The sequence below is a fragment of the Hyla sarda genome, chromosome 4 (genome assembly GCF_029499605.1).
Source record: "Hyla sarda isolate aHylSar1 chromosome 4, aHylSar1.hap1, whole genome shotgun sequence".
NCBI lineage: Eukaryota > Metazoa > Chordata > Amphibia > Anura > Hylidae > Hyla > Hyla sarda.
This window is the reverse complement of record NC_079192.1, coordinates 149,159,614-149,187,264: the sequence shown is the minus strand read 5'-3', so window position 1 is coordinate 149,187,264 and position 27,651 is coordinate 149,159,614. Positions and strand designations below refer to the sequence as shown.

At 44.0% G+C, this 27,651-nt stretch overlaps 1 protein-coding gene and 1 long non-coding RNA gene across 5 annotated transcripts in view; one reads left to right on the top strand and one right to left on the bottom strand.

Moving 5' to 3' along the window:
• LOC130368553 (uncharacterized) overlaps positions 1-27,373 on the bottom strand; it is an 80,346-nt gene extending 52,973 nt beyond the window's left edge. For all 4 annotated transcript variants that reach the window (XR_008892502.1, XR_008892500.1, XR_008892501.1 and 1 more), the window contains exons 1-4: positions 27,240-27,373; positions 26,916-27,009; positions 24,065-24,124; positions 15,074-15,347 (exon numbers count right to left, since the gene is read on the bottom strand). This is a non-coding gene — a long non-coding RNA (uncharacterized LOC130368553). The remainder of the gene's footprint in view (positions 1-15,073; positions 15,348-24,064; positions 24,125-26,915; positions 27,010-27,239) is intronic.
• Positions 7,553-22,998, top strand: RSL24D1 (ribosomal L24 domain containing 1). Its single transcript, XM_056572357.1, has 6 exons — positions 7,553-7,710; positions 13,615-13,728; positions 17,934-18,006; positions 18,384-18,447; positions 18,530-18,615; positions 22,761-22,998. The coding sequence occupies exons 1-6, from the start codon at positions 7,630-7,632 to the stop codon at positions 22,832-22,834; spliced, it is 492 nt and encodes a 163-aa protein (XP_056428332.1). The 5' UTR covers positions 7,553-7,629; the 3' UTR covers positions 22,835-22,998.
• Positions 27,374-27,651: the final 278 nt, after the last annotated feature.

The window sequence follows — 27,651 nt, the reverse complement described above, 5'->3', positions numbered from 1 at the left end:
TCCTGGGTATAAATAGATCATGGTAGAGATCTCTGTACAGTCCCCTGATATATTTATACATAGTTATTAGGTCGCCCCTAAGCCTTCTTTTTTCTAAACTAAATAAACCCAATTCTGATAATCTTTCTGGGTACTTTAGTCCTCTCATTCCCCGTATTACTCTGGTTGCTCGTCTTTGAACCCTCTCCAGCTCCACTATATCTTTCTTGTATACTGCTACCCAGTACTGTACACAGTATTTTATGTGTGGTCTGACTACTGATTTGTACAGCGGTAGAATTATTTCCTTGTCATGGGCATCTATGCCCCTATTGATGCACCCCATGATTTTATTTGCCTTGGCTGCAGCTGCCCGACACTGGCCACTACAGCTAAATTTGCTGTTAAAGGGGTACTCCGGTGAAAACCTCTTTTCTTTTAAATCAACTGGTGGCAGAAAGTTAAGCATATTTGTAAATTACTTCTATTAAAAAATCTTAATCCTTCCAGTACTTATTAGCTGCTGAATGCTACAGAGGAAATTCCTTTCTTTTTTGGAACACTGATGACATCACGAGCACAGTGCTCTCTGCTGACATCTCTGTCCATTTTAGCAACCATGCATAGCAGATGTATGCTAAGGGCAGCATGGTGGCTCAGTGGTTAGCACTGCTGCCTTGCAGTGCTGGGTACTTGGGTTCAAATCCCACTAAGGACAACAATAAATAAAGCGTTATTATTATTATTATAATAACGTCAGCAGAGAGAACTGTGCTCGTGATGTCATCAGAGAGCATTCCAAAAAGAAAAGAATTTCCTCTGTAGTATTCAGCAGCTAATAAGTACAGAAAGGATTAAGATTTTTTAATAGAAGTAATTTACAAATATGTTTAACTTTCTGCCACCAGTTGATTTAAAAGAAAACAGGTTATCACCAGAGTACCCCTTTAACTAAGACTCCCAAGTCCTTTTCCACATCAGTCATCCCAAGTGTTCTCCCATTTAATACATAATCCCAGCCCGGATTTTTCCTCCCCATGTGCATTACCTTACATTTATCAGTGTTGAACCTCATCTGCCACTTCCCAGTTCAAACCTCCAACCTATCCAGATCCATTTGTAATAGTGCACTGTCCTCTATTGTGTTTACCGCTTTACAGAGTTTAGTATCATCTGCAAAGATTGCTACTTTACTTTTCAACCCCTCTACAAGGTCATTAATGAATATATTAAATAGAACAGGACCCAAGACTTACCCCTGTTGTACCCCACTAGTAACAGTCACCCAATCATAATAATTACCATTAATAACCACCCTGTTACGCCGAGCGCTCCAGGTCCCTGCTCCTCCCCGGAGCGCTCGCAACGTTTGTCTCTGTGCAGCGCCCCGGTCAGACCCGCTGACCGGGAACGCTGCACTAGTGTCACCGGCGGGGATGCGGGACGCGCCCGCTTGCGGGTCGCATCCCAATCTCCTCACCTGCCCCATCCTCTGACTGTTCAGTCCCGGTGCGCGCGGCCCTGCTCTCTAGGGCGCGCGCGTGCCGGCTCTCTGAGATTTAAAGGGACAGTGCACCATTGATTGATGCCTGGCCCAATCAGTACCTGCACCTGTGCCATGTATAAAAAAAACACTTCCCCTTCCTGTCCTTGCCGGATCTTGTTGCCTTGTGCCCTGTGAAAGCGTTTAGTGTGTTCCCAAGCCTGTGTACCCAGACCTTCTACTGTTGCCCCTGACTACGACTCTTGCTGCCTGCCCTGACCTTCTGCTACGTCCGATCTTGCTCTTGCCTTGTCCCTGTGTACCGCGCCTGTCTCAGCTGTCAGCTGGGGTTGTGTCGCTATCGGGTGGAACGACCTGGGGGTTACCTGCCGCTGCAAGTCCATCCCGCTTTGTGGCGGGCTCTGGTGAAAACCAGTAACCCCTTGGACTCCGTTCCCCTGGTACGGCCCACGCCATCACCCCACTGACACAGAGGATCCACCACCAGTGTCCTCGCTGCATACCAGTCCGGATCCTGACGCACCGTCTGTTTCCTATCACTGAGCCAGTTACTTACCCACTTAAACACATTCTCCCCCAGCCCAGTCCTTCTCATGCACCAACCTTTTATGTGGCACCGTATCAAATGCTTTGGAAAAATCCAGATATAAGATATCCAGCGATTGCCCCTGGTCCAGTCTGGAGCTCACCTCCTCATGAGAGCTGATCAGGTTAATTTGGCGGGACTGATCTCTCATAAAGCCATGCTGATATGGGGTCATACGTTTATTTTTATCAAGATACTCCAAAATAGCATCCCTTAGAAAACCCTCAAACAATTTGCATACAACTGAGGTTAAACTAACAGGTCTATAATTCCCGGGGTCACCTTTTGACCCCTTTTTAAAATATTGGCACCACATTTGCCATGCGCCAGTCCCTGTTACTATAGAGTCCCTGAATATTAAAAATAGGGGTCTGTCTATTACATTACTTAATTCCTTTAGAACACGGGGGTGAATGCCATCTGGACCTGGTGATTTGTCTATTTTGATTTTTTGTAGGCGGCACTGTACTTCTTCCTGGGTTAGACAGGTGACCTGTACTGGGGAGTTTACCTTATCTCGCTGTATTTCACCTGGCATTTCATTTTCCTCTGTGAATACAGTGGAGAAGAATTTGTTTGATTTATTTGCTTTTTCTTGATCCCCGTTTATAATTTCTTCTTCATCATTTTTAAAGGGCCAACACTTTAATTTTTTACCTTTTTTTGCTATTTATATAGTTAAAGAACATTTTGGGGTTAGTTTTACTCTTTTGGGCAATGAGTCTTTCTGTCTCTATTTTTGCGGCTTTTATCTGTTACATATTTAACCTTTTTTTCTATAGCCGTCCTGTTTTAGTAGTTTTAATGCTTTATTTTGGTCATTTATTGCCCCCGTAACATTTTTATTCATCCATATTGGTTTTCTTTTATTTTTTACCCTTTTATTCCCATGAGAGTTTAAGAAATGTTTAAGTCTCCCATTTAGTGTCAGTATTCTTGTTTTTGAGGACATTATCCCAATTTATATTGTTAAGGGCTTCTCTGTGTTGATCAAACTTTGCCTTCCTAAAGTTCATTGTTTTTGTGGCCCCTTGCAAGATTACCTTATTGAAGAACAATTTATAATGTATTATATTATGATCACTATTTCCTAGGTGTCCTTCTACTTGTACATTAGTTACTCTGTCAGGTCTGTTGGTTAATATTAAGTCTAGTAGGGCGCCCCCTCTGGTCGGGCCCTGCACCATTTGGGACAGATAATTGTCTTTAGCTATAGTCAGAAACCTGTTTCCTTTATGAGATGCACAGGTCTCAGTCTCCCAGTTTATATCAGGATAGTTAAAGTCCCCCATTATTATCACATCATTCTGATTTCAGACTGGACTTTACATAAAGACAAACTCCTCCCCCTTTCCATTTTGTCCGATCCTTCCTGAATAGACTATATCCCTGTATGTTGACCGCCCAGTCACAGCTATCATTCAACCAAGTCTCTGTTATACCCATGTCATAATCCTCCTCAGACACTAACAACTCCAGTTCGTCAGTTTTATTGGACAGACTATGGTGTATGTTTTTTTTTATGAAGCCTATCCCTATTAACTATTCTAACCGCTCCCTCCGCTCCACCCCCAGGTAAATTAATAAGTCCCCCCCCTCTATCTACACTATCTTCCCCCTCTATGTTGGAGGTTTCCTCCCCCAGTCCTCCCCCCTAGTTTAAACACTCCTCCAACCTTCTAGCCATCTTCTCCCCAAGCACAGCTGCACCCTCCCCATTGAGGTGCAGCCCGTCCCTACGGTAGAGCCGGTAACTGACAGCAAAGTCAGCCCAGTTCTCCATGAACCCAAACCCCTCCTTCCTAAACCAGCTTCTGAGCCACTTGTTTACCTCCCTGATCTCCCGCTGCCTCTCTAGTGTTGCTCGTTGTACAGGTAATATTTCAGAAGATTTTACCTTTGGAGGTCCTTGCCTTAAGCTTGCGGCCTAAGTCCCTGAAATCATTTTTAAGGACACTCCACCTACCTCTTACTTTGTCATTGGTGCCAATATGTACCATGACTGCTGGGTCCTCTCCAGCTCCCCCCAGCAACCTGTCAACCCGATCCGCGGTGTGCCGAACTAAAGCGCCAGGAAGACAACACACTGTTTGACGATCCCAGTCTTTGTGACAGATAGCCCTGTCTGTCCCCCTAATAATTGAGTCCCCCACTACCAGTACCTGTCTGGCCTGCCCTGAACTCCTCCTTCCCTCCTTACTGGAGCAGACACCCCCCTGGCGGTCAGAGGCAGAGTCCTGCTGCAGTACTGCTAGCATTGAAATAGCATCCCCCTCATCTGCCAACCGGGCAAACTTGTTGGGGTGTGCTAGATCAGGACTAGCCTCCCGGACACTTTTCCCTCTACCCCGTTTTCTAACTGTAACCCAGCTAACTGCCTGACTGTCCTGCACCTCGGTCCCACTATCCTCCCCCACCTCTATCTCAGAGAGTACTTGCTCAGTGAGCAGGAGACTCCTCTCCAAGTTGTCAATGCCTCTCAGTGTTGCCAGTTGCTCCTCTAGAGCCCAGGATCTGGGCTTCCAAATGAACAACTCTCACACATCCTGAACAACAATATGCACCCTCAAACTGCTGTTCAAGGATTGCATACTTGAACAGGATGTACACCGGACTGCATTTTCCAACATGGAGGCCATACTAGTTATGGGGATTTCACAGATTAACAAGAGACACTGAGAATTGGTCTGACACACTATAAATATGTGATACAAGTTGTGAAACAGGTAACATTTTTGGTTTTGATAATCTGTATTAAAATGTGCAGGACATGGTACAGGACATGTCCTGTTCTTTTTGCCTGGAGTCCCCTCAGCCAGAGTCCCTCCATGCTAATGGGCTCTCTAGTTGCCTCTTAATATTGTAATATTTAATGTATATATTTATATATGTAATTAATCTAGGATACCTATGTATAGGACCTTAGAGGTCACGTGCCTTTAATTTATGTTATGCTATGATTTAAGGACCTTTGGGCCATGTGATATACCTAGAGTTCCATACGTCAGGACTGACAGGTTTGGCTATCCAATGAGCTTTGTCCCACCCCTTAATATATAAGGGGCTGCTGCCACTAAATTTGCTCTCTTGTTCCTGACACTTAAAGAAAGCATATCTCATATCTCATCATCAATTCAAGCTAGGCCTGAAGCCTTATCTTCCGCAGCCACTAAACCGTGAGTTATCCAGCTCAAAACTACTTAAATCCTGTGTGACTACTGCAACTCAATTATCATAAATTCAGTAGCACAGTGGCTAGCAAATCAAAGCTCATTGCACTCAGAAGTCCCAGCAAACCTGTGATGAACCTGAACTACGGTCTATACAAAGACTGTTTTGTTACCTGCAGTTGCATAAAATATGCAGTAAGGTTTATTCAGGTTTTCATCAAATATCTGCTGTGGACATTCAATTATTTCTTCCTACCATTTCTGGGACGGTTGGCGGTAGGACCATTACCCTAAGGAAACCGCATCATGGCCTCACGACAACATAGGGTTAATACACACATACCCTACACTATTACCTGCACCACCCAGCCACTACAAGAACAAATATGAAAAAATATATAAATATGTATTATAAATATATATTAAAATGAATAGGGCCCAGAAATAGGAGATTGGAAACACCCTCGCCTGCATACAAATCTTAGACTGCTGTGTTGCAGCAGTAAGTGGAGTAAGTTCTACATTCTCTTTGCCACAGTCACACCCGTGAGATCCTTGTTCAGTTAGATTTACATTAAAGGACCCCCTGTGATCTCCTGCCAGGCACTCCGATTTTCTTTTTCTAAGATCGACATGCCCCTCCATGTATCTCTATGGGGGAGCTGAAGATATAGTGCTCAGCTCTCCCATAGAGATGCATGGAGGTGGCGTGTTGACCACAGCTTCATGCAGTGGTCGATAGTCTCCTTTCATGGAGCCGAAATCGCTCTGTGCACGAGGAGAGCTGGGGTGCCGGGCTGGACATTGTGGGGGGTTCCCAGCAGTCGGAGCCCCACTATCAGACACTGACCTAGTCACTCTGTTCTGGCATCTTCCCGCTAGTGTATGCTAATCTGATGGGACACAATAGCATAGTTATGGTATTGTTTTTAAGGGTGGAACTAGGCCCCTTAGTTCCAAAGAAGGGAAATCTAAATGCTTCACACACCATTATTCCTACAATTTTACTCTTTTAAATTTGAAAGAACAGTTTGGGTTCGGCCCATTCTGGCATGGTCCATATAGGCATAGTTGGGCGGGACTGGCGGGGCACTGTATATATAGGGGCAGCCAGCGGAGGGCACTGTTTAGGAAGGTCCTTATAGGCATAAATGAGGGAGGACAGGTGAGGAAGAACGTGACTGGACCTCTCAGAGCCCTGACCCTATTGACTATCTTTGAGATGAACCAGAACGGAGATTGTGAGCCAGGAACTCTTGTCAGACATTATTGTCTGATCCCAGTCAGTCATTTTATACATATATAAATATGTATATATATTAAAATGGGAAAGGAAGACAGCGGCACTCCAAAAAATAAATAAAAATAGTGGTCTTTATTCACCCAAAATGTTCATAGAGACGTTTCAGCCTCACAATGAGGCCTTTCTCAAGCTGAAACGTCGCTATAAACATTTTGGGTTAATAAAGACCACTATTTTTTTTATTTTTTGGAGTGCCGCTGTCTTCCTTTCCCATTTTTTGATCTAAGAAGCTTTTGGAGTTTCGAACCTGTTAGGCTAGGTTCAGACTACGGAATTTTCGCCGGAATTCTCACTTTGAAATTTCCGGCAGAAATTCTGCTTACTATAATGCATAGTGTAGTGAATGGTTTTCCGTTCACAAATTCACACTTCGGAGTTTGTGAAGCGGAAAATCCGGATGAAAAATCCGCTAGAAAATTTCCGCCTGAAGAAAGGGGTTGCTCTTTCTTCAGGCAGAAATCCGAGTGGAACACACAGCAGTCTAAAGGAGACTGCAGTGTCCGCGCAGTCCTAGCGCCGACTAATTCACGCGGAACTCAGAATCTCCGGGCGGAAATTTTCTGCCCGGAGATTTCGTAGTCTGAACCTAGCCTTACAGCTGAGCACCCATCTTGGGACTAGAAGTCCATTTACAGTGCCGACTCTTCCCCCTTTTTTCTATTATATATATATATATATATATATATATATATATAATAAATTCTTACTTAAATCACATAGAATCTCCACAGTCGGAAGACAAATCCTTTTATTATAGTGGACCTTCCATAGTTTTTATAGTGTTTTACCAGTATTTTTACTAAGTACTGTTAGCCCCCATGAAGGTCCCTACATTAATAGTGATATCACTTATATAATGTGACGTCACTACATAATTACATCACAATACAATGACCTGTTTTCTGACATCAGCTTCCGTAAGCAATACAGTATGACACTTTTCCTTTGCATCACCAGGTGTCGCTGTGCTGTAAACTCTCTAGATTAGACGCTCTGGCAGTAGAGGAAAGTGCTTCGCGGTGACGTCACTTCCTTTCACGTTTTGTGCAGCTCCGGTGCGGTCGGGGCTCCGCATTGAGCCGTCGATATGCGTATCGAGAAATGTTATTTTTGCTCGGCGCCCATATACCCGGGGCACGGGATGATGTTTGTGAGGAACGACTGTAAGGTAAGCGGGGTCGGGGCTGTAAACGCGGCCTGTGGGCACGGCTGTGTTATGGTGCCCCAGTACCGCATGCGGACCAGGTATAGAATAGACGTGTATACAGATATGTACAGTATAGCGATGGTTCACAACTCCCAGCCGAAGGCACCCTGCTTGGGTAAAACTACAGCAGTGGTCTTCAACCTGCGGACCTCCAGATGTTGCAAAACTACAACTCCCAGCATGCCCGGACAGCCTTTGGCTGTCCGGGCATGCTGGGAGTTGTAGTTTTGCAACATCTGGAGGTCCGGAGGTTGGAGACCACTGCACTACAGTATAGAATTCTCGACTACTATTTCCTTTGAATCCTTATGAATGTGGGGCCTGCTGTGTGTGATTATTGGATGTTCCATGTCTAAAAAATTCACATTGTATATAGACCTTTCGGAAGAAAGTACAGTAAAAGATGTCAAACCCCTTTAAGGACACAGCCTATTAAAAAATGTTTTCTTTTTTTTTTTCCCTCCTTGCCTTTTAACCTCTTAAGGACCAGGCACGTACTCATAGGTCCGTGGGAATTTCGCATCCCGCCGCGTGTCGGGCGGGGACCAGACCGGGGTGACTGCTGATATCAGCAGTCACCCCGCGCAAATGCCCAGGGGGGTCATCAGGTCGGCGATCGGCGCAAATCGGCAAAATGTGCAGCGCTATGCATAGGACACAGCACTGCTCAGTATTATCTGTGATCTTCTGCGTTGGTCTGCTCGATCGCAGACCAGAGCAGAAGACCCCGGGAGATGGCCGGTGCTAGGTAAGGGGACCTCCGGCTGTCATGCTGGATGATCGGATCCCCGCGGCAGCACTGCGGGCGATCCGATCATCCAAATTGCCGCAATGCCGTGATCTGTATTGATCCCGGCATCGGAGGGGTTAATGGCGGACAACCGCGCGATCGCGGATGTCGGCCATTACGGGCGGGTCCCCGGCTGCTAGCAGACGGAACCTGCCGTGTATGACGCGAGCACCCTTCCGATGCTCGCGGTCATACACAGGATGTAAATGTACATCCTGGTGCGGGAAGTCCCGCCAAACCGGGACGTACATTTACGTCCGTGGTCGTTAAGGGGTTAAAGTGAAAGTGGTCAGATGTGCAAAAACGCTCTGGTCCTAAGGTGTAAAATGGCCTGGTCCTTAAGGGGTTAAAGGGGTACTCCGCTGGAAAACTTTTTTTTTTTTTTTTTTTTAAATCAACTGGTGCCAGAAAGTTAAACAGATTTATAAATTACTTCAATTAAAAAAAATCTTAATCCTTCTAGTACTTATAGGCTTCTATTTGCTCCACAGGAAGTTATTTTCTTTTTGAATTTCCTTTCTGTCTGACTACAGTACTCTCTGCTGACACCTCTGTCCATGTCAGGAACTGTCCAGAGTAGGAGCAAATCCCCATAGCAAACCTCTTCTGCTTTGGAAAGTTCCTGACATGGACAGAGGTGTCAACAGAGAGCACTGTGGTCAGAAAGGAAATTCAAAAAGAAAAGAACTTCTGGCGGAGCATACAGAAGCCTATAAGTACTAGAAGGATTAAGAATTTTTTTTAATAGTCATTCACAAATCTGTTTAACTTTCTCTCATTAGTTGATTTAAAAAAGTTTTCCAGTGGAGTACCCTTTTAAGGACAAAGGGTTTTTCCGTTTTTTTCACTTTAATTTTTTCCTCCTCCCCTTTTAAAAATCATTACCCTTTAAATTTTGCACCTACAGACTCTTATGATTACTTATTTCTTGTGCCACCAATTCTACTTTGTAATGACATGAGTCATTTTACCCAAAAATTCTCTCCCCATTTTATAGTTAAATATCCCGCCGTCGCCACTGCCCAATTCCCTCCCCGTCCCCGGTTTCATAGTTACATGTGCCCTGGGTCCTTCATGCTCCGGCGGTCTCCTGATCTGTCACTGTGCGCCGCGCACTGACTGACGAGAGACGTCGTGTTGAGGACGTCACTCGTCATTACGCAGCGCACAGTGACAGATCAGGAGACCGCCGGAGCATGAAGGACCCAGGGCACATGTAACTATGAAACCGGGGACGGGGAGGGAATTGGGCAGTGGCGACGGCGGGATATTTAACTATAAAATGGGGAGAGAATTGGGCCATGGTGGCGGCGGGATATTTAACTATAAAATGGGGAGAGAATTGGGCCATGGTGGCGGCGGGATATTTAACTATAAAACCGGGGACGGAGGGAATCGGGCAGTGGGACTCTGGCCAGGCAGAAGCTGCTGCAGTTCAATGATTTAAAGCGCCCGCTTTAAATCATTGAACTGCAGCAGCTTTTGCGTGGTCACAAACAGTCTATCGGCATATAACACGCAGATAGACTTTAGGCTCAAAGTTTTAGCATAAAAAATGCGTGTTATACGCCGATAAATACAGTACATGCAGGAAAATTTTATACGTTTAAAAATAATTTATTACGGACTTTTGAATTTTTTTTACGTGTATGCCATTGACCGTGTGGTTTAATTAATATATTTTTACACTTTTTTTTGCACTGTTCTAGCCCCTATAGGGGACTATAACATGTAATAGTCTGATTGCAGACACTGATAAATACTATGCCGTAGCATTGCATTGATCAGTGTTATCGACGCTCCACTGCTTCTGCCTGGATCTCAGGCATGGAGCAGTAAATTGACGATCGGACAACGAGGAGGCAGGTAGGGACCCTCCTCATATCCTAACAGCTGATCGGCACATCGCAATTTCACCACGGTGGTCCCGATCAGCCCGACTGACTAGACACGGCGATGAACTTTGATCGCCGCCTCTGAAGGGTTAATACCGGGCATCACCGCGATCAGTGATGTCCATTATTAGCCACGGGTCTTGGCTGTTGATAGCTGCCAGGACCAACCCGATATGTCGCGGGGTCACTGTGTGAGCCCTCCTTATATTGCGGGAGCTGGCGCAGGACGTAAATATACGTCCTGCGTTGTTAGGGACACAGGACGTAAATGTACCTCTCAGAGCGTTCATTTATGTCCTGTACTTGATGCCGGAGCGGTGCTCGCATCATTCACGGCAGGTCCCGGCTTTGATCAGTATTGGCGGACATTAGCGATAGTGCCCTCATACAACCCCATATACGGAAAACTGAGAAAGGTATAGGTGGTCAAAAGAAATGATTTTAACCCCTAAACGACGCAGGATGTAAAGGTCCTGGTGTGGTGCTCGGGTCATTCGCGGCAGGTCCCGGCTCCTGATAGCAGCTAGGGACCCGCCGGTAACGGCCGACATCCGCGATCACACGGATGTACGCCATTAACCCCTCAGATGCTGTGATCAATACAGATCAGCAATCCAATCATCCAGAATGGCAGACGGAGGTCCCCTCACCTGCCTCCGCTGCCTTCCACGGGTCTTCTGCTCTGGTCTGAGATCGAGCAAACCAGAGCAGAAGATCACCGATAACACTGATCAGTGCTATGTCCTATGCAATCGGACTTTTTGATAGCTTTTTATACATTTATTTATGGTATAAAAAGTGACCAAAAATACGCTATATTGCACGTTGGAATTTTTTTGCGCATACGCCATTGACCATGCTGTTTAACAATATATTTTTATATAAAAATTTTAATAAGGAAGGGGTTGATGTGTGTTTTTAAACTTTTTTATTTATTTATTTTTTACACTTCAGGGGTGTGGAAATTTTATAAAAAACTACTTGTCCACGGGACTAAAATGGAGCAAAATCTACTTGTCCCTCATGACGATCCACTTGTCCTGGGCAATTTTCGCTTTTACACTCTAATTTTTCCTCCTCGCCCTATAATAGCCATAACTACCTACTATAATGATACCTTTACATTTTTCAATAACATATTCTCCGAACCAAAAAAATATATAAATATATATTAAGGGAAGTGAAATTGAAATAGTAAAAGATAATTTTGCAGATTTGGTGGTTTTCTTTTCTGCGCCATTTACCTTGTGGTTGAGGTAACATGTTAGTTTTATACTTTAGGCGCCTGATTACAGTAATACCAGATTTGTAACGTTTACGTCATGTTTTACAAATTCTGGACTTTTTCTAATTTTTTTTAATTGCCATTTTTTAACCCCTGTAGCTTTATTTTTTTTTCCGCATACCAGGCTGTATGAGGACTCATGTTTTGCGCCATAATCTGTTTTTTGTATCGGTACCATTTTGGTATTGATCTGACTTTTTAATCGCTTTTTAACTTTTTTTTTTCTGGGATATTATAAAAATTTCAAATCTGTGGTTTGGTATTTTTTTTACATTTACCGTACGGGATACATAATTTTATATTTTAATAGGTTGTACAATTACGCACGAAGCGATACCAAATATGTTTATTTTTATTATGTTTGCATGTTTTTATATAGGAAAAGGGGGTGATTTGAACTTTTAACATGGATGGGGTTAATGCAGCGGTCTTCAAACTGTGGCCCTCCAGATGTTGCAAAACTACAACTCCCAGCATGCCCGGACAGCCAACGGCTGTCCTGGCATGCTGGGAATTGTAGTTTTGTAACATCTGGAGGGGCACAGTTTGAAGACCACTGGGTTAATGTGTCTTTCAAACTTTTATTAAAACTTTTATTTATTATTATTATTATTTTTTGACACTTTATTAGACTTATGAGGAATCATTCGATTCCTCAGACAGATGAATAGATTCTATTACTCTGTGTGCTCTGTGATCCATTGATAGAGCCTGGTCCAGCCAGGATCTATCAATGACAGAGCTGGGACAGCTGGAAGCAGAGGTAAGCCCTCCGGCTACCTCTATAGTGGATCGCCCCCCTGCGATCGCGCTGCGGGGGGGCGATCCACCCCACTAGCCCACCAGGGAGTGTTCACATCTCCCTTTAGACGCCGCTGTCAGCTTTGACAGCGGCGATCTAAAGGGTTAATAGCCAGCCGCGGCGATCGCCGCATGCTGGCTATTAGCGGCGGCCCCCGGCTACTGAGAACAGCCGGGGGCTGCAGAGTATGGAGCGGGCAGGAATCCCGAGCCAGCTCCATACTCCCCTGTGAGCGCCGCATACAGTCTCCCCGTGCAGACGTGCGGGGAGAGAAGGCAAAGGACGCAGATCTGCACGGGGAGAAATAAGCCACGCCCCCTCATCTCCCTCCCCCACCCGCACGTCTGCAGAGCAGGGGAGAGAAGACAAATACACAGCTTCTCATCTCCCCTGCTCTGCTTCAGAGGACACAGGCTGCAGAGTATGGAGCGGGCAGGAGTCGGCAGCCCACTCCATACAGACTGCAGATCCGCCGCACTTGTCAGGTCCGGCCCTGCTTGCCTGAACCTGGGCTAAAACTGCTAGTCCCGGGCGTCGGGCGATAGAAATTCCACATCCCTGCACTTTTAGTCCCCTTAGGGGACTTTTAGGATGAATCATTTGAGTCCTCCTACAGATCAATGTGGTTCCATAGAATCACATTGATCTGTGTGCTCTGCGCTCGATTGATAAAGCCTGGTCCTGCCAGGCTTTATCGTTCTCAGCGCTGGAGCCGGCAGTGAAGGAGAGGTTAGGCCTTAGGCTACCTCAGAAGTGGATAATTCTAAATGGACAGACAACCACTATTTTAAATTAAAAGAATAAGTGACAGATTGTCAGATGTTAGATTAACCTTTTTAATGTGCCCATATGCATTTTTTAAACAGTCATTGTATATAGAGAGGGCTCCCAAGCTGACCCTTCTCTATATGTAGCGCATGTGGAGTCATGGCTCTTAGATGACGAGGAGTTACTAATATGGCAAACACTTCAGTTAGGGAATGTGTGGTAAATAAGTACTTTGCCTTGTGTAATAGATGTCGTTATTAAGGAACATAGATAATGTACTTCTTGGCAGTGATACAGTAATGTGTGTGATGTTTTTGTTGTTAAGGTTTTCAGGTTCTGCCGCTCAAAATGTCACAAGAACTTCAAGAAGAAGCGTAATCCCAGAAAGATCAGGTGGACCAAAGCCTTCAGAAAGGGGGCTGGTAAAGAGTTGACAGTGGTAAGTTGGGATTTGTACACTTATTCGTGTTATAGGTTTTTATATTTTTTTTACACCTTATGCATTGGGTGTTTTCCATAGTCATCACTTTAACCTACCACCACCCATAGACTTTTATGTCTTGTCAGATTGTTACTCCTGGGACAGCTCCTAGAGCGTATAGTCTGTAGTCAGAAATTAGAGGGCTATTCCCACTTACAAAAGTTGTTCCCTATACACAGGATAGGTGATAACAATCGGATCACTGGCACCCCCACTGATCTTGAGATCTGGGACATAACTTTCGTTAGAATGAATGATGCTGACCATGCCTGCGGGCCCGCCACTTCATTCATCCTCCTTGGATCTGCCAAATATTTCTGTGCTTCCCAGTCAACGGCTGGAACGATGGTCACACAGGAGCAGTTAAAACCATTAATTCTTGGGACATTTATGTTTCTATTTTGTGGATTGGCTGGGGTCCCTGCATGTGGACCCCCATTAATCTGCTTGCTATAGTCTATTCGTAACTTGAAGATGAGGAAAATCCCTTTAAGTGTAGAGGTGTTGTGATTTATGTAAATTATTTGGTATAGGTTTATAGTGTAGTGAATTACAGGCCATATAATCGATCATAGCTGTATTCACAATGCTACAGAGCTGAAATCTTCCTGCTTCTACATAGGGCTTTCTCTGATGACTTGCATTCTTTGTAATTTGGAAGATGTGGTGCTGGTGTTGTATAGATAATGTAGTAAAAGAGAAAAAAGGGGTGTAGCTCACTTAGTCAACCGCCCCGAGGTTAACTGATGAGCCTTAATCCCAAAAAAAGGCCTGATTCTGGAATATATGGAAATTTTATTTGTATGTAATAATGGGAATTATCACATACAAAAAACAGTCCTAAAGGGGCAGTGGGAGACAGAGAAATAAAGAAAAGGGAGTATGTAGATGAATCAATATGAAGTTATAAAATAAATAAATATATGGATATATGAATAAACCTGAATCTAAAATAGATCAAATTAATTATTAATAGTTATATTATAGAATAAACTGTATAAAAATTATTCAGCCTAACACCTGGACAGGGCCCTTGCACCAGATGTGAAATACAGTAGGAAAATTGAATAAAACCAATGTTAAAAATATTTATATCGACCACCTCTTATGTAAATATAGTCCTATTTGGCGTAAATCAAGGTAGTCCGACAGTAGTAAATACAGCTTACGGAGCGATATGGCCAGGAATAGTGTCTGTATATTCGAAGTAGCAATGCAGTATTGTTAGTTCAATAAACAGTGTAACCAGCAATCATGTCACTGTTAACAAAGTGGTAGCGTAGTAGGGGAATGTTCGTAGTACCTGCAATCCGCAAAATGTACTCGTTACTCATGGTCTGTAGCTGGCTTCCTTGTAGCTGGTGGTCTCAGCAGTGAGGGCAGCGTTCGGCACTGGCACGGAGTTGTCCAGCCCTTGGTGGAGATAGGTGAGTAAACTTGGTTGGTGCGGTCTTAAGAGTGCTGGTGCAGGCTGGCACGGGCTGGTTCTGGATAGCGGGCAGCTTCTGGCGTCCTTGTGCTAGATCGCACGATCCTATAGTGGTCCATAAGATGAGGTCCTGCAGCGCTGCCAAATGCTGATAGGACAATTTTTTGCATGAAAGTTCATAAAGGTGGTGATATTAAAAGTATAAGCAGGCTATACGTGTTTCACGACCATAGTCGCATTACTCAGTAGCCTAAAAATATATACCGTATATCCCGGCGTATAAGACGACTTTTTAACCCCGAATTTTCTTCTGAAAAGTCGGGGGTCGTCTTATACGCTGGGTATTGAGGTCCGGGATAGAAAAACTTCTGATTATCTGCCCGGGCCGCCTCCCGTGTGTGGCTGCAGGCGGGGGCCGGCCAGAGCAGGTAAAAACTAATACTGTATACTAAAAACCAGGGTGCCTCCAGCTGTTGTGAAACTACAACTCCCAGCACGGCAAAGGCTGTCCGGGCATGCTGGGAGTTGTAGTTTTACAACAGCTGGAGGCTCCCTGGTTTTTAGTATACAGTATTAGTTTTTACCTGCTCTGGCCGGCCCCCGCCTGCAGCCACACACGGGAGCCGGCCCGGGCAGATAATCATAGGTATTCCTATGCCGGACATCCCTGTGTCCCGAAAAATCTTTTTGGGACATAAGGATGTCCGCCGGTCACTTACCATTCCCCGGCGTCCTCCTGCGACCCTCCTTCGGTCCTCCTGCGGTCCGGTCCTCCGTCTCTATGGTTGTACGCACAGGGAGAGAGGCAGAGGAGCGCAGGACCAGGAGGATGCGCGCCGACCGGGGCCTGGTGAGTGACTGGCCGTGCTATCTTAAGTGATCCGGTCACCGCTCCCCGGTCCCAGCACCTACTGCTATGGTCCATAGGCCATAGCAGTAGATGGTGACCTCGGCCGGAGGAGCGGTGATCGGAACACTGTGGGGGCAGTACAGACATACAGCCTGCAGCCATACACTGTATATGGCTGGAAGCTGTATGTCTGTTGGGGGGAGCTGCCTACAAATGTGGGGGGAGCTGCTGGCCAAATGTGGGGGGAACTGCTGGCCAAATGTGGGGGGAACTGCTGGCCACAAATGTGGGGGGAACTGCTGGCTACAAATGTGGGGGGAACTGCTGGCTACAAATGTGGGGGGAACTGCTGGCTACAAATGTGGGGGGAACTGCTGGCTACAAATGTGGGGGGAACTGCTGGCTACAAATGTGGGGGAACTGCTGGCTACGAATGTGGGGGAACTGCTGGCGACCGAATGTGGGGGAACTGCTGGCGACCGAATGTGGGGGAACTGCTGGCGACCGAATGTGGGGGAACTGCTGGCGACCGAATGTGGGGGAACTGCTGGCGACCGAATGTGGGGGAACTGCTGGCGACCGAATGTGGGGGAACTGCTGGCGACCGAATGTGGGGGGAATATAAGGTACTGTAGATCGCGGTAAGAGGGGTAGTCTTATATGACGAGTATATCCCAAACTCTCTATTTTAACTGTAAAAGTTGGGGGTCGTCTTATATACCGGCATATACGGTAACCATGTGTTGTATAGCTATTTAGTGACATCTGTGCTTTGTCCTGGTGGTATCCAGTGCTGTCCTCAGCACTGAACAGTCTTGTCATTGCAGCTTTGTAAGGCTGGGTTCACACATTGTATTTTGGTAGGTATTTTTAGACAAAACCAGGCGTGAAAAAGGTGCACATTTTTCTATTCTAGTTTTTCTCTCTATCGTTTTTACTTCTGTTTGTTTTGGTTAGAAATATGTATCAAAATACAAAGGTGGATATTTCAGCTTCTGTTTAAAAAAGCTGGACTCTTGAGGTTCTGGCAACTGCTTCACCATTTCTTTGCAAAATATTTATTTAAATATCCCCATAAAGTGTGAACCCTGCTTAAAGGGGTACTCCGGCCCTAAGACATCTTATCCCCCTATCCAAAGGATAGGGGATAAGATGTCTGATTGCGGGGGTCCTGCTGCTGGGGACCTCCGCAATCTCTTATGCAGCACCCACCTGTGTGAGCTTCACACAGGACAGGAGGCTCAGTCTGAAGCCTCACGACCACGAGGCCGGAGTATCGTGACGTCACGCCCCGCCACAGGGGGATGTCACGCCCCACCCCCTCAATGCAAGTCTATGGGAGTCACGCCCCCTCCCATATGCTTGCATTGAGGGGGCGGGGCATGATGTCACACGGGGGCAGAGTTGTCACATCATGGTACTCCGAAGCTCACAAAGGTGGGTGCTGCATGAGAGATTGCGGGGGTTCCCAGCGGCGGGACTCCCGCAATGTCTTAGGGCTGGAGTATCCCTTTAAGGGTTATCCTTACAATGAAGTTGCTGTCGCAGTAGTTCCTTCACAGAATTTCCCACTTATTACTGCTTTTGGTGTGGACCTGAGCATCACTACGCAGGCAAAATCTGTATCTGTAACTAGTGCCATGGTTCACTTTTTAAGAATCAGCAGGGGTCCCAAAGTGATTTAAGATAGTGGAACGAATGGTATGAAAATGTTATATACAGACCACATGTCCTTTCTGAATTTGGTTCATGCAGGCTTTCTCAGTGAATTTTTTTCACAACATAGTAGTAGAGTACATTATATATCTATATGAAAAATAACTAGTTTCTCTTTAGGGCTAGTTACATTCGTGTTTACTGATCACATGATTTCCTTCTCTTCAGGATAATTCATTTGAGTTTGAAAAACGAAGAAATGAACCAGTTAAATACCAGAGAGAGCTGTGGAGCAAGACTGGTAACTTTTCCTTCAAAATATTTTTGCATTTTTTAAAACCTGAGATGGGGTTAATAATAATCTTTCTAATAGCACCAACATATTCCGCAGTGTTTTGACATCACTAAAATCAGTGCCTGTCCCCTATGATGTAACTAGCTCAGGAAAAGGGATGATACTATCTGCCTAGGGGTCATAGTAATTGCACAAAGATTTCTTTGGAGTTTATTCTATTGTGAACTCTTTTTTTTTTTTTTTTTTTTTTTTGTCATATTCTTGCTAGTGTGGTCTGTGTATAAAAATCAATGTACATTGATGCATATAATCAAAGTTGGTCCGTTAGATTTTGTATGACTTCCTATACACTTTAAGGTAACTATTGAATTCTCTCCTTTTAGTTGAGGCTATGAAGAGAGTTGAAGAGATCAAGCAGAAGCGACAGGCCCGATTTATCATGAACAGGTAAGAAGACACAAGCTCACAGTTTGCGTTTCAGTCTGTAAGGATCTTTGCTAAGCAAGGTTTAATACACATTCTCTTGTAGACTAAAAAAGGGCAAGGAGTTGGAGAAAGCTCAGGATATCAAAGAAGTCAAACAGAACATACATCTCATCCGGGCTCCACATGCTGGTAAGTCACTAGGCCTGAAAGAGAACCTCAGATGAGTTTTTTATTTTTTATTTTTTTTTTTTATTAAGAATGTTTAACAAACTTTCATCACCAAAAACCTGCTAACCTAATTCCTTAGGGGTTCATTTATTGGTCCTGTATCTTAGAATACATAACGTAACAGTTTCCTCTACTTGGCTGTCGTGTCACCTCACTGAGGGCAACATGAGGATGAAGAACCATGCTGAAACAAATGTAGACGTTAGAGGCAAGAATGCTGCAGCCCCTTTAAACGGCTGATCAGCAGGGGTGCTGGGATTTGGAACAGTATTGATGGCCTGTCCTAAAGATTGTCCATCGATTTGTATTTCCTTGATAATCCCTTTTAACCTAAGCCCCGCGTTTAACCTGACATGCGCTGACCCCTGCGTCCTAGCGGATTAGTCCCGGCATCTAGCAAAGGCCAGGACCCATGGCTAATACCAGACATCACCGATCATGGGGATGCTCGGTATGAACCCCTTAGACAAGCTGATAAAGTTGCCAATCGCCACGTCTAAAATGTAAAAAAATATTAAAATAAAAAAGCTTCCCGGCAGCTCAGCGAAGCTGATCGGGACGACCACGGAAAAACCTCTGTGTCCTAATCAGCTGAGAAGATGCGGGGAGGGTCCCTACCTTCCTCCTCAGTGTCCGATCCAGATAGGAGTAGTGGAGCTCTGATAACACTGATTAATGCTATGGCATAGCATTGATCAGTGTCTGCAATCAGAAGATTGCATGTTATATGGGGTCTATACAAATGTAAAAAAAAAAAAAAAAAAAAATTTAAACATAAACATGTGGTATCGCCGCGTGCATAAATGTCAAAAGTATAAAAAATGTTATTTAACCCCTTAATGAGGCAGGACATATATTTACGTCCTGCACCTTATAACGCGGGGTCACGCGGTGAACCCTGCGTCATATTGGGTTGGTCCTGGCAGCAATCAACGTCCGGGACCCGCGGCTAATAACAGACATTACCGATCGCGGTGATGCCCGGTTTTAATCCTTCAGACGCAACGATCAAAGTTAACCGCCGCGTCTGAAGTGAAACTGAAACCATCTTGGCAGCTTAGTCAGGCTGTTCGGGACCGCCACGGTGAAATCGCGGCGTCCCAAACAGCTTGTAGGACATGAGGAGGATCCCTACCTGCTTGTCCAATCGCTGAATGACTGCTCCAGGCAGGAGTAGTCGATCAGTGATAACACTGATCAGTGCCATGTTAATGCATAGCCGTGTCCAGTGTAGGAAATCAGTGTGTGCAATGCCTATGGGGGCTATAACATTGCAAAAAAAAAAAAAAGTGTTAAGAAATGTGATTCCCTAATAGTCAGAATCACCCCCCTTTTCCCATTAAATAAAAAAAAGTAAATTAAAATCAACATATGTGGTATCGCCACGTGCGTAAATGTCCGAACTATAAAAATATATCATTAATTAAACCGCACGGTCAATGGCGTACACGTTAAAAAATTCCAAAGTCCAAAATAGCGTATTTTTGGTCACTTTTTATGCCATAAAAAATTTTATAAAAAGCGATCAAAAAGTCTGATCAAAACAAAAATGGTACTGATAAAAACTTAAGATCACTAAATCAAACATATATAAGTACGGTATCATTTTAATCGTATGGACCTACAGAATAATAATCAGGTGTCATTTTTACCAGAAAATGCACTGCGTAGAAACGGAAGCCCCCAAAAGTTGCAAAACTGCGTCTTTTTCTTCAATTTTGTCGCACAATGATTTTTTTTCCGTTTCACCGTAGATTTTTGGGTAAAATGACTGATGTCATTACAAAGTAGAATTGGTGGCGCAAAAAATAAGCCATCATATGGATATTTAGGTGGAAAATTGAAAGGGTTAGGATTTTTAAAAGGTAAGGAGGGAAAAAACGAAAATGCTAAAACCGAAAAACGCTGAGTCCTTGAGGGGTTAAACCGCACGGTCAATGGCGTACTCGTAAAAAAAAAATTCCAAAGTATTTTTGATCACGGCATATACCAAAAAAAATTTATAAAAGTGATCAAAAAGTCCCATCCAAACAAATATGGTACCAATAAAAACCTCCAGCTGTTGCAAAACTACAACTCACAGCATGTACGGTCTAGCAGTGCATGCTGGGAGTTGTAGTTTGCAACAGCTGGAGGCACACTGGTTGTTAAACATTGAGTTAGGTAACAAACTCAGTGTTTTGCAACCAGTGTGTCTTCCGCTGTTGCAAAACTACATCTCTCAGCATGCACTTACAGCTGAAGGGCATGCTGGGACTTTTATGCAACAGCTGGAGGCACACTACTGCAACTCCCAGCATGTCCTTTGGCTGTCCGTGCATGCTGGGGTTGTAGTTATGTAACAGCTGGAGGCACAAAAATGGGCCTCCAGCTGTTGCATTACTACAACCCCCAGCATGCACAAACTACCAAAGGACATGCTGTGAGTTGTAGTTGTGCCTTCTGCTGTTGCATAACAACTCCCAGCATGCCCTTGTGTGCATGCTGGGAGTTGTTGCTTAGCAACAGCAGGAGGCCAGCCTTACCTCCTGCTGCTGCACAGTGTAGATCCTGCCTGCCATCGCTGCCTTTACTGCTGGGGCCCCGATCCTGCCGCAGGGGATTGGGGGCCCCAGCCTCAGGTACACCCGCCCTCACCCTCCAGAACAGGGGCAGAGCTGGTGCTGTTATGCATACGCCCTGCGTCCCCAAGAGGTTAAGGGGTTAATCCTGCTAGATCTAGAAAGCCACCTCCCACTCTAAAATACTACAATCTGTGACATAGTAATTTGGATAAAGTTCTGTGTACATGTAATGGAAAACATATTACCGTATAAGCCGACCCGAATATAAGCCGAGGCCCCTAATTTTACCCCAATAACCCAGGAAAAGTTATTGACTTAACTATAAGCCTAGGGTGGGAAATGCATCATCTATCCCCCCCCCCCTTTCATCAACACCGCCTGTCAATCCCTCGGGCCTTCATCATCATCATCCCCCCCCTTTCATCATCCCTACCTGTCAATCCCTTCATCAGTGGTCTTCAACCTGCGGACCTCCAGATGTTGCAAAACTACAACTCCCAGCATGCCCGGGCATTCTGGGTGTTGTAGTTTTGATACCTCTGGAGGTCCGTAGGTTGAAGACCACTGCGGCCTTCGTCCTCATCCAGACCCCCCTTTAGTTTTCTACCCACCTACCCTTGGTGGGAAGGAAGGGTGAGCTGGTCCGTGCCATCTATGCTGCAGGGACCGTCCGGTGGGGAGGGTTAGTCTTTGCGGGCTGTCCATTTTCACCGGGGGGGCCTCTTCTCCGCACTTCGGGCCCGGACTAGTGGCGTTGCCTTGACGACGACTCACAGGGACGTTGTGCATGAATGTCCCTGTGTGTCGTCGTCAAGGCAACGTCACTACTCTGGGGCCGGGCCCGAAGCGCGGAGAATGGAATGAAAATGGACAGCCTGCAACGACTAATCCTCCCCACCATACGGTCCTTGCAGCATAGATGGCCCGGACCAGCTCACCCTAACTTCCTGCCGAGGGGAGGCGAGTACAAAACAAAAAAGGGGGGGGGGGGGGGCTGGATGATGACTAAGGCCTCAGTGGTCTTCAACCTGCGGAGCTCCAGAGGTTTCAAAACTACAACACCCAGCATGCCCGGACTTGCTGGGTATTGTAGTTTTGCAACATCTGAAGGGATTAACAGGCGGAGAGTTCACGCGAGTATAAGCCGAGGGGGGTGTTTTCAGCACGAAAAATCGTGCTGAAAAACTCTGCTTATACTCGAGTATATACGGTAGCTTTGTTAACAAAAACCAGCAAAGGGTTTGGTCACCAAATTCTCTCCTCTATTCATTGTCTTCGATCCCTTTTTACAGAATTACATACATGTGCGTTATCAGGCTGCAGCGGATGGGATTTGATAATAGATAATGGCCATCAATCTGTCTGAAACAAAACTGTCTGGTTTTGCCCACAGCAGCCAATCACAGCTAAGCTTTCATATCTTAACGAGCTCTGTTAAAATAAAAAGCTGAGCTGTGATTGGTTGTTGTGGGCAGAACCAGACAATATAATAATATATAATATAGTATGATATATAATATAATAATCTTTTATTTTTTTCAGGAAAAGAAAAAAAGTTGGAAGACAAAATGGTTCAGAAGTTACAAGAGGATGTGGATATGGAGGAGGTCTCTTAGTAATGGATGGCATCACCATTGTGACAGTGTTGCAATATACGCTTCAATATAAAAAGATTTTTACAGCACTATGGACTGTAGCACAAGTTTCACATCTGAAGATCATAGCGCGAGACTGTGTTCATACTGTCAGTCTGACAAATAAAATTTTAGTTCCTCATGAAGCTTTTTATGTTTTTTCGTGCACAGCTAAAAGGGGTTATCCAGAATTTTATATATATATATATATATATATTAAAACCTAAAACAGGCGGAGCACTCTCAAAAAAATGGGTGATTTAATATCTCATGTCTGCTGACATGAGATATTAAATCACCCATTTTTTTGAGAGTGCTGCGCCTGTTTTTGGTTTTTGTCTATGGAGGACCTTGATCAAGTCTTTTTTTTGGACGCTGGCACCACCATTGTTTGCTGGATTGGATAAGTAGTGCTGCATTATTTTGGGACTTTATATATATATATATATATATATATATATATATATATATATATATATATATATATATTCCAGTATACAGATTTGTAAATTACTTCTATTAAAAAATCTTAATCCTTTCAGTACTTATGAGCTGCTGAAGTTGAGTTGTTCTTTTCTGTCTAAGTGCTCTCTGATGACACCTTTCCCGGGAACTGTCCAGAGTAGAAGCAAATCCCCATAGCAAACCTCTTCTACTTTGTGCAGTTCCTGAGACAAGCAGAGATGTCAACAGAGAGCACTGTTGCCAGACAGAAAAGAACAACTCAACTTCAACAGCTGATTATTGGAAGGATTAAGATTTTTTTTTTTTTTTATAGAAGTAATTTACAAATCTGTTTCTGGAGCAAGTTGATATATTTAAAAAAATAAAAATCCCCTGGAATACCCCTTTAATATGTCAATATGAACAGATTTTTTTTTTTTTTATATACTACTGGTAGAGGACAAAACAGATTAATTAGCTATACTGCAATGTATTGTTTGGATATGACAACTAGATTATTTGATGGTTTTTTAGGGCTATCCATTCCTTGGGCTTATATATAATCAGAGATGTATAAGAAAAGTCATATTGATGACTTTACAGATGGCATCCATATTTTATGTGGTAAACTGGAATTCCTCTTTTAGTAGACACCAATTGGTATAGTAATAATCCAGAACTTTTATTGGGAACCAAAATAATAAAAGCTCATTATGAATAAGGGGTTGATCTCCACAATGCATTAGACAGTGTAAAAGAATAACTTACTTGAGATACAGTATGAATTACTATCCAGTTCAGAAGTACAGTCCAATGATGCATTCTTTTCTGTAAAACACAAACCTTGGTGAAATGTAAACTCCTTCTCCCACTTTTCCTTTTACAAGAACCATTTACAGATATTACCAGTGCCATAGATTAGAGTTGAGCGAACTTACAGTAAATTGGATTCGTCACGAACTTCTCGGCTCGGCAGCTGATGACTTATCCTGCATAAATTAGTTCAGCTTTCCGGTGCTCCCGTGGACTGGAAAAGGTGGATACAGTCCTAGGAGACTCTTTTCTAGGACTGTATCCATCTTTTCCAGCCCACGGGAGCACCTGAAAGCTGAACTAATTTATTCAGGATAAGTCATCAACTGCCGAGCCGAGAAGTTTGTGACGAATCAAATTTAGTGTAAGTTCGCTCATCTCTACCATAGATGTTTGACTGGCACAGTGCGTCAATGTGACATCTGCATTGGCTACAGTATAGTGTACATTTGCTTTAGGTATTTAAGACCTGTGTACCTGACCGGCGATGCATACACTGTCAGTCACTCACACATTTGTTTCTGTGACCCCCATTATGCTACAAACGTTGAGTGCTATGGGAACTTCATATGTAATGCAGACACACTAGTAGCCCCAGCTACTCTGCTGAAGAGTAAGGCAGTAATGCTTTAGGATACATTCACACATACGCTGTTTGCTGTGTATTTACTGCTGTATTCAATCATTTAAGTACATTACGTTACCAGTAACAAATCCACAGCAAACGTGTGAATATACCCTTATATGTCCCTGACTTAATTTTACTAGATTCGCTGGGTGCTCTGCGCATGACCCAGGGACTCTATTACATTTAGCACATAAAATGCTAATATTATGCTGCTTATTTTCTGCCATGTAAATGATAAACTCCACAGTGTACACAACACGTGAACATTCCCTATAGAAAAGAGCATGGCCTGTGGAGAGCATAAGTGCAGACATCCTCAAGCCTAATACTGAAACATTGCTGGCAACCAAGGGCATGTTGCAAAATTTTGATTGAAAGTTTTGACCACGTAAACTGTCCCCTGTTGTGTCTGAGAACAGTCATCTGCCATCGGTCTACCCACAGCCGCACTGCTGAATTTGACTATTATATATAAACATTTTTTTTTCTTTTGTAGCAATGTCGGCTCTCATTTTATCATTTTTAATAAACATCTGGTACATTCAGCGCAGAGGCTATAGGAATCAAACATGGATTATTAGCTGGATTTCTATCCCTGCAGATCTGCTAGCTATTGGTAAAAAAAAAAAAATATGTATAACTAAAGCAAACCTTTCCAAACAATCCACTATACCAAATTATCCATTAATGAGGGATATGAGGTTAGTGGGAAACTTGGGGTTTATTTAAATCTGGTTTTTGGTCTTGAGTAAGAGTGACACCATATAATGGGGTTTATTCACAAACTGCTGTAATATTAATGGCTTTTAGTGGTTTTTTTTTTTTTTTTACAAGAGATGCCTGCAAAATGCATGTATTTTGCTTACACAATATGGCCACAACATGTGAATAGACTTTTACTGACCCTAAGGCACTTTGTATGCTGCATTTAAGGTGTCTTATTGCGGCACCCTGTTTCTCTGTAGAAGCAATGTTTTTGGAGTAGGATACTTTCATAGTACAGCGTGCCATTACATTCCAGGGAATCTTATAACATCAGATGTGCAGGTTACCAGGATGATGGAAACGTAGACTATAAGCAAACACTTTTTCATTGGGCGTCACAACTAATAACAGATGAAAAAAACCTTTAAATTTATATGACCCATTCCTTTAAAGGGGTACTCCACTGGCCAGCATTTGGAACATTTAGTTCTGATCGATGTGTGTGTGCGCGCGTGCACTGTGGGGGTTGGCCACGCCCCCTCAATGCAAGTCAATGGGAGGGGCGTGCCACCTCCCGTAGACTTGCATTGAGGGGGTGTGGCCGACCCACACAGCGTTCGGAACTAAATTTTCCGAGCGCTGGCCAGTGGAGTGCCCCTTTAAGTCTCTAGCTACCATAAACCCCAATATGTTATCAGAAGACTTCTTAAAGCATATATCTGATGAATTATGTCTCTTTAGTTTTGTTGCTGTGTTGTGCACTTTCTAAATGTAGGAGTGTGTTCTCTCGGCATGTCCTTGAAAGCACTCTATGAATAAATTCATATTCCATTGAATATTCTAATCTACAGGAATTTTCATCTCTCCAGTACTGGGCTCAAAGTCACAGATGTTGGTGATGACAACTTCTTTGCATATGAAATGTCTGTAGTATTAAAAAGAACTTACCCAAGTTTCTGCGAAGTGGTTTAATAGGGATTTATTCACATAGATACTTGTGTTATCTGGCTGTGTTTCATATGGTCCTTCACCAGGAGGTGTAAACTTAAATGTGGCTACTGGGAAAAGGCATTGAAGTGGTGCGTTACAACGGCTCGAACAGATGTTTGTGCTGAATTGATATTGATTGTATTAAAGTCAGCTTGATGTTTACTACATAATAAACCAGTAGGGACTCACAGGGAATTAGTTTGTATTGATGGTATACGAAAATAAATCCCCTAAACTATAAATGAGGTGGTCTATAGGGACTTAAGTTTTAATAGTGCAGGTAAAAATAAGCACTAAATATACCAGTAGACAGCTCAGTAGAAATCAGAGCGGCACCGTGACCCCTCAATATAGCAGTACCAAACTATGCAACCTGGATGTACACTGCTGGTACTCAGGGCAAAGACCAGAAGTGGCGCTAGGACAATAACATACAGCATCCATGACTATAATAGCCGAAACAAAACGATATCCTGCACTCACCGCAGCAGTATAGGTCACACTGTCGCCAGCCTTGTCCGTCTGTTTGTAGAAGGTCCTGAAGACCTTAGACTGTCTGTCTGAGGTCCCAAAGACACTAAATATACAAAACATACAATAGTCAGTTGAATCCACAAGGGACATTTCTTGTCAAGTGGTCATCTCATGGGGTTATAGAGGCCAGTCACCCCACAATTATCCCTTCATCGAAAGAAAGGAGTATTTGCAACCAGGAATCTTTCCCTTCCTAAGATTAATGCCCAAGAGGCAAGGTACATAGCTGGGACACTCATTCTAATAAGTGCAAGCTGGGTACCTTTCCCTGACCTGGCATGAAGTCTCCTATGTGCTTCACCATTCCTGGCTCATTGGTGAGATCCAAACTTCTTTGTTAGCACATGAGAGGCGAGATGGCAACGGTATCTTCAATCTGCTGGTGTTTATATGAAGATCCACGTCCACTAAGCTTCCGCTTATTCCCATTCAGTCGAGTCACAGACCTAGACTCTGTGACATCACCAAGAATACTCCGCTCAACAAGGAGGCATCGCTGCATAGGAGACTGTTTGATAAAGTAATTCTGGTCACACCAATCAACCAAGGAAAGCAGGGTGGGAGGTGGGCATCTTGTGGCTCAGTGCAGCCACCTTGACGTTTGAGTTCTGAGGATGATCTAGAGCTGACAAATTCCTTTTAAATGTTTATGAATTCGAGTCAATCCCTTCCCCAAAGCAAGCAA